The 12,102-nt window shown below is 25.4% G+C and overlaps 1 protein-coding gene across 1 annotated transcript; it reads right to left on the bottom strand.

Annotated features, from left to right (window-relative positions):
• Nucleotides 1-7,331: 7,331 nt before the first annotated feature.
• LOC115696346 (uncharacterized) lies at nt 7,332-7,889 on the bottom strand. The gene has a single exon (XM_030623250.1). It carries the CDS (start codon nt 7,887-7,889, stop codon nt 7,332-7,334), a length of 558 nt encoding a protein of 185 aa, XP_030479110.1.
• Nucleotides 7,890-12,102: the final 4,213 nt, after the last annotated feature.

The raw sequence follows: 12,102 nt of genomic DNA, 5'->3' as shown, positions 1-12,102 counted from the left end.
AAAATAATTTTAAAAATTATAATATTCTATTTTAAAACAATTATAATTTTCTATTAATTTAGAAAAAATAATAAAAATTATTAAAAATAGGATAAAATACTAAATTAAATAAAAAATATTAATTTTACTTAAAAAATATTTTCAAACTTTTTTTTATTCATCAAAACGTATCGTAAAAAATAAATCAAAATTACTGAGAATTAAATAAATAATTTAAATAAACTAAGATATTTTGAAGAAAAAATCAAACTTATTTATATTTATAAACTCATATATTAACAAATAAAGAAAAATAATTAAAAACTCCAATAAAAATATAAAATTATTTTGAGAAAAAGTTATAAATTAAACTAAAAAAATATTATGTTTACTTAAACAAATCTACATTTTTGAATGAAAATAAAATATACTCAAATTTGTTCCTGTAAATTTAGTATTTATAAATTAAAATTTTAATATCTAAATAAAGTTTCTAATAAAAAATCAATAATTTTTTATATTGCTTGATTAGTTGTAAAATTTTAATTTATTTTTTTAATTTTCTTATTCATTCAAAATAATTGTTCTTAAAAAAATAATTTTATTTTATTAAGATTTTTTAAGATTTTATTAAAAAAATGTTGAATCTGTCTTATTTTTATTTTGAGATGGTACGATTTGATAGTTGTCAAAGTTTAGGGAGCAAAATTTTTAAATGAGAATGACACATCATCATTTAAACGGAATAATAGAACAGAATCTAACAAGAGGACTAAATTTTTGTAAATGTAACAGTTCAAGGAGGATTCTTAACAAGCCGTATATTTTAGGACCCAAAATCAATATTGTCAAGTCAGGAGGCAAAATTGTAAATTATTCTTTTTAAAATATTACAATTTAAATTTAAACTAAGTACACATATGATCTTTCTCTTATCTTTTATCTTATCTTAAATGTAACTATATAACAAAGTATTTTTTTTTTTAACAGTGCATTTCAAATTTAAACCCATTACACATATCTAAAATATATATTTCTATTATTATTATTTTTTTTACTCAATCCACATATCTAAAAAAAATCTTTCTACTATCATTTTCTTTTAAAACAACAAAATAGAAAAAAATATTAATTTTCTTAAGGAATCATTGTTGTAACGCCTTACCTTTTAAAGTTACAAAAAAATATATTTTCATTTTCTTTTTTGAGAGAATAGAAAAAGTATATGATATTTCAATAAAAATGTAAAGTATTATAAAATTAAAACGGTTAAAATAAAATTATAATAAATAACAAATTTTCAGTATTATTATGTTTATTTTTTATAAATATCATTTATATTAAATATTTTTAATAAAAAAATAATATTATTTATTGAATAATATCATAAAAATAGAATTATACAACTAAAAATATATAACTAAAATCTAAACTAAGAATATAAATAAGTATATGTCTATTGCACTTAGTATTAAGCTAGTATATATATATATTATTGTTATAAAATAATATAAAATAATATAAAGTAGATGAGAAGAAAGAAGAAGAAGATGAAGAGAGAAAGAGAAAGTGAATGAGAATTTCTGAGTTGTTTATTCCAATGGGGTGAACCCCTATTTATACAAATACAAGAGTGAGATATTAAGAAACTAAGAAAAAGGGAAACTAAGGAAAAGAGGAATGTTCATTACAATTCATGGTAATAAATAAAAGATTTGGACATCCACATAATTATTAATATTTATAACACTCCCCCTTGGATGTCCATAATAACTGCCTTATTAAAAATCTTGCTGAAAACTTGATCAAAGGAAAAAGAGTATAGTGTAAACTAACTCCCCCTCATTTAGGCATTTGTGGAGATCTTCTAATCGACGAATTTCGATCTTGTCTGCCGTCTTCTCAAATGTTGATGTTGGTAATAACTTTGTGAATAAGTTTGTAAGATTGACACTTGATTGAATATGTTGAACACCAATATGCATTTTCTTGAAGCGTATAAAGAAGAATTTCGTGGAATGTGTTCTAACTCTATCTCCTTCAATGTACCTCCTTTTAGTTGAACGATGCAAGCAGTATTATCCATAGAGAATTGCTTGGGTTGATACTTCTTTATTGAGTGCAATCCATATGTTTCCCGAATATGCTATGTCAATGTTCTCACTCACACACATTCTCTACTTGCTTCATAAAATGCAAGTATGTTAACATGATTTATAGTTGCCTCGTTAAAAACCTTGCCAGAAAAATACAGTGGGACAAAATCTGAGCTAGGGAAAAAGAGTACAATATATATTTCATATTCATAACTATTTGTAAGTTGCCTCGTTAAAAATCTTGCCAGGAAAACCCATTGGGACAAAACCTGAACTAAAGGAAAAAGAGTGCAACATGAATATGTCTCCCCCTCATGCACATATGATCCATAATTCTTTTGGTGATAATATATCTCATAAGATTATTGTTATCACTTTTAAAATATCACCATATATAATCTTTGATCATATATTTTCTATAACTCTTCCAGAGTATGTATGGACTTCTAAATTATAGATGAGGGGTTCGTGGAACATTAATATTTATCCAACTACTTGTATCATTCATGTATATATACAATCTTGTTCATACTAAAATTTAACATTTCAAGTAGATATGAACATAACACATTAATGATAATATAAATTTCATTTGTGACAATGATGGTACTCCAATACCATATATTTGTTCCATTTTGTTGTATGATCTTAATTTTCATATCAAATGATCATATATCTATAATTCTTAATACATATGAAGTACTTCAGGACTTCAATACTAATGAACAAACTTTATACATTTAATATTTCTCGATATACAAAAGAAATAAAAGTTTGTTCTTCAATTAATCAAAAACTCTTCAAGAGTCTATCACAACGTATAATTTACGTATTTATACTGCATAGACAACCATACGTATTTTTCAAACAATAATTTACTTACATGTCTTTATTTCATACAAAGATCTTTGTCATATAGTGCGCTCGACTTAGAATTTATATCACTTAAGACATGTATTAAATTCTTCTAGAATTTTTAGATAAGGCTTATTTCAAATTCTCACTATATTAGGAGCTCCAAATAAATAATCTTTTGTTGCAACATTTATGTGACGCTTATAAATCCTCATAAAATATATTCCAGGCTATAATCAAATAATGATTATATTTTCTCAATATTTAAGCCTTACTTCAATCAATCTTATGTCTATGCAAACTTTGTACAATAATTCATTATGTACAAATACATATATGCAAATTTCTCATTAGAAATATTTATTTGCACACCCTACAGGTCTTACTTCACTTTATGTAAGTAAATTTGCCTGGATTGCGTCATAATATTTTGGCCAAAAATCAAAATGTAAGTCGATGATTCTCGACAAATCTAATACCATGATCCTTGCTATCTCATGTTAGTTTATTGCATATGCAAACATTCAATATTTATTGTCGACAAAAATTTCAATAAATGATAATTTCCTCCCATATTGACATAACTTATAGAGATCTCTTTAAATTACATATTTTTCAAATATGTTTATCATTTATAGGTACCTATAACGAATCACTTCAGGGATTCAATTATGATGAAATGTGTTATGTCTAACTTCTCTTGGGAGTCTTTTCGAGTACCGTTTTCATCACGGTTATCATTTTAATACTTTATAACATTAAGGTATCTCCATGAGTACCTCTAGATTTAACAACTTCAGGGCAAATCAAATGAACATTTATTAATAATTTCTACATTGTTCATTTACGCTTCATGCGTTTTCAACTCATTCTATCTCAACTTTGAATAATATTGATTTGCAGTTGGTATATATCATTTTGAACTATATTGTTCTTATATACTTTGTGCAAGGATCATTTTTCAAAAATTATCATCGATCCCAACTGCTTCTCTCCCCCTGATCGAGAGATTTTTTAAAAATTGTGATATCTAATAATATTAATACACCTGTAGGGATTTCAATATATCACAATGAATCAATATTTGTTTAAACTCATATATACTATATGACATTGAACTTTAGGTTCAATAAACTTTAGTTTCAAGTTCAATCCTTATGAACTTAATTCATTTCTAAGAATGAGTCATACGTGTATAATTAGAAATACATAAATTTACACATTTTGTAAATGCATGATTATATAATCTTATCACATCGATAAGAAACTATGCAATAAAAATCTAACAATAGCTCAAGATTGTTAAGGAAATATAATTTAAATATTTTCTATGTGCAAATATATGCACATTCTTCTTTTGAGCCTTATAAATTAACAATGAGAAGAATCTTCTGGTTCTTCAACAAAATTTAGTCAAATTCTTTGACAATTTATTGCATATGATTGATCATGTCAAAATAATTCAATTCATGAACTTCAGGTTCACTATAATTTGTATTTCAATGAAACTTTCACAAGGTAATGTAAAATCACTACAACATATAAGTAATCATAAAAAGTTTCATTTAACATATACACTCTTCAGGAGTCACTATTATGTTTATCAAACTTTATATTTCTTCAGGAATCACTATCATCAATTCAATGATGTGTATAATTTAAAAGATACATGACAACTTCATCATGTTATTGTAATGGTCAAATAGATATAACCATAATATATCATTCATTTTTCCTGGTATCTTTTTAACAAGTCATCTAATTTATTAATAGACTATTCATCAGTCTAATTATCATGACTTGATATATTATATATTTAAATGTACAACCAGTACATATAATAAGTTATTTCTTATCACTTTTATAACTAGATAAAAGTTATACATCTAGATACATACAAATATATTTTACTACTCCAAGTAGCAATTGTATGTAAGACTTCTTCAGGAAGCTTTTCAAATAATCATTTTGTGATTCTTTATCACTTTGATTATATTGGATCACTAACAAATGTTAGTAAGTTATATATTCACTTCTGGGAATATACAAACTGAATTATATAGTAACTATATATATATACATATCCTGTACTAACAATAGTTTGAAACTATTGATTTCAAGAAATAATAAAATATGTATATATTAATTTGCTTTTGGCATTGTCAATATATGTGAAATCTACATTCTTTGAAATAGAATTTCATGTCTATTCATTCTCTTTAGGGAATGATATTCAAATATTCTAAATGTACAATAAATTTGTACAATTCACATTCTATTCAATAATCAAGTATACTTTTATCTTGATTATAAGTATGTCCGTACTATAGGTACGCGACCACTATTATTCAATTCCACACATGATATATAAATTTCATGCACTTTGATTATGTGTGGTATCTCATCTTTTAGTTGTTTCCACTTTTTCTGGAAATATTTGATTAGTAAATAATGTCATTGATTATTTAAAATCATTACATTCACTTCGGGGAATGACGTTGAACAAGTAGAACATTATTATAAATTTCTTAAAAATTTATTACTTGTTTAAAAATATAAGAAATTATTCAACAATTTCTTTTACGATATTTCAAAGAATATATGAATGCAATTTTTGCATAGTCTCCAAGATGTATGCAAAATTTAATCTTTAATATATGTCAGATTCAATAATTTCCAACATTGCAAGTAATAACAATGTATAATAACATGACTAATACGAGGAATCTTTAAAAGTAATTGACTTCAATTCGTACCATTCTCTGCAGGGAATGATGAACAATAAATACATGCCTCATGTATTTAAATAACATTAGTCATGCTCATTGTTATTCTTATACTTTGATGTTTCAATGCAATTTTCTTAACATTCTTTTTGGATATTCAAAACCCACTATAAAATTGCATCAATAATAATCATTTTTAATTATTCTTTAGTTGTATTCGCATAAATACAATCATTTTTTTTTTTTGACAAATATAAAACATTTACTTCAGGAAATGTTTGTCAAAATCTATATCGATATTAGATTACTTTTCATTGTTCTCAAAGAATACAAGAACATATATATAAATATGTATTCATCTCTTTCATTATATATCCATCAACTATATAATGAATATTACGTTTGCATAATCTTCAGGATATATGCAAGATTTTATTGAGGACGCATAATCATCAGGATATATGCAATATTTTATCGAGGATGCATAATCTCCAGGATATATACAATTTTTTATCGATGATGCATAATCTTCAGGATATATGCAATATTTTATCGATGATGCATAATCTTTAGGATATATGCAATATTTTATCGATAATACATAATCTTTTGGATATATGTATAATTTATATAGATTTTCTCTATCATATCATAGGCACACATATATTGTAAATATTATGAATGATAAGAACATTATATATATATGAAATTAATAATAAATATATAAAAACATATACATACATATATAATATATAGATATATAGATAAAAATAAAATAAAAAAAAAAGATCATTAAAATTGTTTCAGTCAGATGAGTATATATATAAATATATATTTAGTGTATCGTGACTTTGAAACAATTCAAGAACTTTAACAAAATACTTACATTGGATCTTAGGCAGAGACTCATGCTTGAAGCTTGGGCAGAGACTCATGCTTGAAGCTTGGGCAGAGACTCGTGCTGATAACGTGTTATAAAATAATATAAAATAATATAAAGTAGATGAGAAGAAAGAAGAAGAAGATGAAGAGAGAAAGAGAAAGTGAATGAGAATTTCTGAGTTGTTTATTCCAATGGGGTGAACCCCTATTTATACAAATACAAGAGTGAGATATTAAGAAACTAAGAAAAAGGGAAACTAAGGAAAAGAGGAATGTTCATTACAATTTATGGTAATAAATAAAAGATTTGGACATCCACATAATTATTAATATTTATAACAATTATTACTATATTATATAAATATAAACATATATGAGTGCACTCTTAATGGGTAGTATTAAGAAAATTTGAGATTTTATGCTTAATTTTTCTATTAAATAAAAAAAAAAATTATTTTTACATTATATGAGCTAATGTTGTTTCAACGAATGAAAAAAAATGGCAAAAAAAAAAAAATGAAAAAATGTTGAGTTTTACTTAAGTATTTTGTATATAAATTATTTTTAATATAGTATGAAAATAAATATTTTTTTTGATTAAGTAGCTAAATTAAATATAAAAATTAAATTTTTTCTTTTATTATTTGTCACTGGATTAAAATCTAATGATTTTATATTTTTAAAATTAATATGTATAGTTAAATGTGTTTAGAAATCATCAATGAATAATACAATTGAAAAGTGTTACTTATATATATATATAGTTTTTTTTTAATGAAAATATGGCATTTTATTAAAATGAAGATTCAGCCAATACAACGTCTAACAACTCTGACGGGGGGTCGTTAAAATAAAAAACACAATCTAACAGATAACAAGCACTACACTGGAGAAAATGTGCTACCTTGTTAGCAGAACGTTTGACAAAATTAAAATTGACATTAGTCAACTCAAGTAGGAGATTTCTGCACTTCCACACCAGCAACCCGAATGCAGAAGGCATTAGAATATTGCTTTTAACTGCTTGAACTGCCACTAGGCAGTCCGTTTCGAGCGTAACAACCTCCCATCCTTTTCTCTTAATACAACTTAGGGCCTCTTTAATCCCACTTGCTTCAAAAATTTCAGATGAAACATGGCCAGGACGACACTTGGAGACAACTTCTACAATTTGTCCAGCAGAATCTCTTACCATAAACCCAAAGCCAAAACAACCAGCTGCTTCAAATATAGCCCCGTCAACATTTACCTTAATCATGTTAGCCAAAGGTTTCATCCAATGCCCTATCTCCAATCCTTGAACATTTTGAGCAAGAAGAGGATCCATACGATTTTGTTGGCACAACACCATTGATTAAGGTTCGATCTTGCTTTGAGAATCACATTTGCTGATGAAGTTGTTCTATGCTTCCAAAGCATATCATTTCTTGCATTCTAAATTTGTCAAGCTACCATTAATACTTCGAAAACAGTAGTGAAAAACCGTGTTTTTGCAAAATGTCAGTTATATATAAGAAAATATAAAACTGTAAGTGTTTGCAGAAGCAGAAAGTAATTCTGCTACAACAAAACAAAACAGGCAGAATATAAAATATTAGCAGAAAAATAAATAACTTGACACAAGAGATTTATACGTGGTATCAGTGTTCTCACGAACACTCCTAGTCCACGGGGCCACGCCCAGAGAATGAAATCAATTAATAAAGTATCAAAATTACAAAGACAATTGACTTAAACAAGTTTAGACTCCCTCTAAAATATTACCGCAATCCTTTGTAATCCACTTTATGAATCAAATTTCTTGAAACACCTTCAAGCCCGAACTCCCTTCGTCTTTGAAGTGTGAGTGCTTACTTCCTCCCGAAGTAAGGCTTCAACAAGTCTTCTCCCGAAGACCAAGTACTTACTTCCTCCCGAAGTAAGGCTTTATCAAGTCTTCTCCCGAAGACCAATCTCTTGTTCAGTCAAGTAGTTCTTCACAACCTCTAGGACAGAGTAAGAACAGAAATAAACAACTAGAACCTAGATGAACAACTAGGCTCTCACAAAACAAAGAAAAACTCTCTTCTCTCAAATAATATAAGTGCAAAAAATGATTAATGGAAGAGCTAATTCGAATGACTGCTCTCTAGGCTCTATTTATAGAACATAGAAACCTTAGAGACAGTCACAAGATCGAATCTACAGCTGTACAAAAACTTTCCAAAAAAAAACACGATCTGCTACATCAGATTCGGATGCTAACGCAGCAGATCTGACCAGAAACGGGAAACTTGCTAAAAACGGGCCCGATCTTCTATCAATGCTTGATTCCTGCCAAAAACAGATTAGATATTCTGATTGTATCAAGATGCAATCGAAATCAATAAGGAAAAGGAAATAATCAAAGTTTCCCTAAAAAAGACAACTTTCTAAAAGAGAATTTCTTCTCTTTTAAGAAGTTTTCAACAAAGGAAAGTTCAGCTGAAAGTGCAACTTTCCTAACAAGGAAAAGAGCAACTAAAAACCGAATTTATAAGGTAAGAATCCGAATATGAATGCACAACAATCTTACCATAAAAGGAAAAATTATTTTGTCAACTAACTTAAAAAAAAAAAAGGACTTTACAAGTAAAGTCATGACCTCCTCAAATAGCATTAATAAACCAGCACCTAAACTCAGGATCATGACATGTCTCAGTGCTATTAGCTGATCTGTGCCAGCAAGACCCTGCAAATTGACACAACACTAACACATGAATAATAGTCTCATATATCCTCTGCATTACATAAAAGGCACGAGAGATTCACATTGATATGCTTTGCTTGGAGTTGAGTTTTATAATTTTTCATCAAAACTAATCATATCATATTAAATTTTGTCATATATAAATTTTTTATTCTTATAATTTAAATGTTTACATACTCAATAAATTTTCTCCACTAATTATATTACAATTAAATTTCTTTCTTATCATATAATTTAATTAGTTGTTGAACTTTTTTTAAAAAAAATTATGTTTTAGTTTTTTTTTTTTCTTATATAGGTCTAGTATTTTCAGTTTAACTAAAAGAATGCCTTTTGGTTAATTATTCTACTCTATAGTTTATATATATATATGGGGCAAGACTATGGTAGGACCTAGCAAAAGTTTTTTACCGGTAGGGTACTTTTTCTAACCATTGATTTTAGATCGTGTGGTTATTATAATATAAGGTGTATACTCTTACGATAAGACTGCTTATATACAATTAAAACTTTATGCATTATAATAATATTTAATAATATATTTATTTTAAAAAATAAAATAATATTAATAATTTATAAAAAAAATTATTAATTTTAATTTAAATTATTATTATGTTTTAAAAAATTAGTTTAATTTTTTTTTTATATAGGTATTTATTTTCAGAAAGTAATTTTAGTTACCAACTTTGCTATCAATATAGTGTTAAAATTCGTTTTGTAAAACAGTCATCAAACTGACTAACATATACTGTTACTAGGCTAGCTCGAGTCTATTGTGATAGTAGCATTTATGAATCTAACGCTACGACTACTATGTTGAATATCTTATATTCAGAATGCTAAATTTAATAAAATTGTTATTTGTTTCAAAAAAAAAAAGTTTACTTCCTAATAATATTTTCATAAAATTAATTTAAAATACTAAAAGTTCAAAATAACTTTTAAAGATTTATTTTGATGAGTTTTTACATTAGATATATATAGTATATTTTTTTCTTTCCAAATAATACAAATTTATAATGTATTCACTTCACTTTTAAATATAATTTAAACATAAATAAATAATCACCTACACAACTAAATTCAAATAAAACTAAAAATAACTCTTCATGTAGTTTTATTAGTTGAAGTTAACTACTTATGTAAACACTTTGATGGCAAACCAAAAAATAGTAAATTTTGTTGTAATTAGTGGTTTATATAAAAATATTTTATAAATTTAGAAATAGTCATAGTATTAGGCATTTATTAATTTTTAATTAAAATTAATTTTATTCTTTTTCAAAATTAATTTAAATTATTTTTATATAGGTATTTAATTGTAAAAAAAATATGGGGAATTACTCCATATACTATTTTTTAATTTTTTTTTTCAATTTACGGTTTGAGTTTTTAAAGTAATTTCTCCGGTAGTTTCTATGTGGGTTGTTATACGATTTTTTTGTTACGATTTAGGTTGCTCCGCTAGTTGCAATAAGGATTTCTATGTAGAATTTCGTAAAAATATAAGAAAAAAACTATTTTGAGGTGTAAAAATGAAAACGCTCTAAAAAAATATTTACTTAGGAACTTTTTTTTAATTTTCTTATACTAGTAGGAAACTACAACAAAATTGATCATTTAAGTACCTTCCTCACCAATTTATTTACATAAATAGTTAATCGTAACAAATGAAACTAGACAATTAATTTTGTCATAATTATCTTTCAAATTAATATGCTTTAATATTTATATAAATTTATGTATTAATATTTTTATTTAAAAATATTTTATTGTAAATCACAGCTTCTTATTAAAAAATATATTATTTTTTTAAATAACAAACCACAACAACAACAATCAAACCCCATATAATAGCCAGCCCCCAATTCACGTCTGGGACCCAGTAAAATAAATGTAATTTTTTTTATTTAAACTAAAAAAAATCACTTCGCTCCAACAAAAAAAAAAAAAGAACTAAAAATAATCACATGTATATAGATATACTACTATAATATGTACCATTCAATCATTTTATTTTTATTGGCCTAAAAAACTTCCCCATGTGATGAGGTAGAAACACATAGGTGTACAGTAGATAAATCCTATATATATATAATTGTAATTTTTGAAATCAAAATATCTTTTGGTTGGTTTTTATTTTTAAAAATATTTTCTTTCTAATATATATGTTAAGAAGTTACTTATATTTATTTTGATTTTATTTTGTTATATGTGTTTTCTTGACATTTCAAAGAGAAACACTTTTTTGGACCTCTCAGTTGCTGAATTTATAGTTTTTAAGCATCTCAAGTGGATACTTTGGTTTTTTTGAATAATTTTATTGGACTTGTGCTATTGATTTGCATGTTAAAGCTATTTGATCTAATTCTCTATCGCTAATTTTAACGTTGAATAACTCTAATATATACGAAATGAGTTTTGAGTTATGTCACTTATTTTCTAATCATATATTTTAATTTTTAGTTGTTGGACATTTTAAAAAAAACTTAGAGCATATTTGGTATTGTTTTTTGTTTTTTGTTTTCAAAAAATTGTTTTTAGAAATGAGAACAAAAAATAGTTTTTGAAGTTTTTAAAACACAAGTTATGTTTGGTTAGTGTTTTTTAAAAATAATATTGACCAAAAGTGAATTAGTTTTTAAAACAGAAAACAACATTTTGTTGTTTTCAAAATTCTTGTTTTTTGGAACTTTATTTTCTGAAAACTGTTTCAAAAAAATAAGGCCAAACATTATAACTAAAGGGATACCCTTTAGTTAATTATCATATACTCTGTAGTTTTTTTTAATAATTGTAATTTTTAAAATTAAAATATCTTTTGGTTGGTTTTTAT

The sequence above is a fragment of the Cannabis sativa genome, chromosome 7 (genome assembly GCF_029168945.1).
Source record: "Cannabis sativa cultivar Pink pepper isolate KNU-18-1 chromosome 7, ASM2916894v1, whole genome shotgun sequence".
Taxonomy (NCBI): Eukaryota; Viridiplantae; Streptophyta; class Magnoliopsida; order Rosales; family Cannabaceae; genus Cannabis; species Cannabis sativa.
Note: the sequence above shows the minus strand (reverse complement) of the source record. Positions and strands in the feature narration are given on the sequence as shown.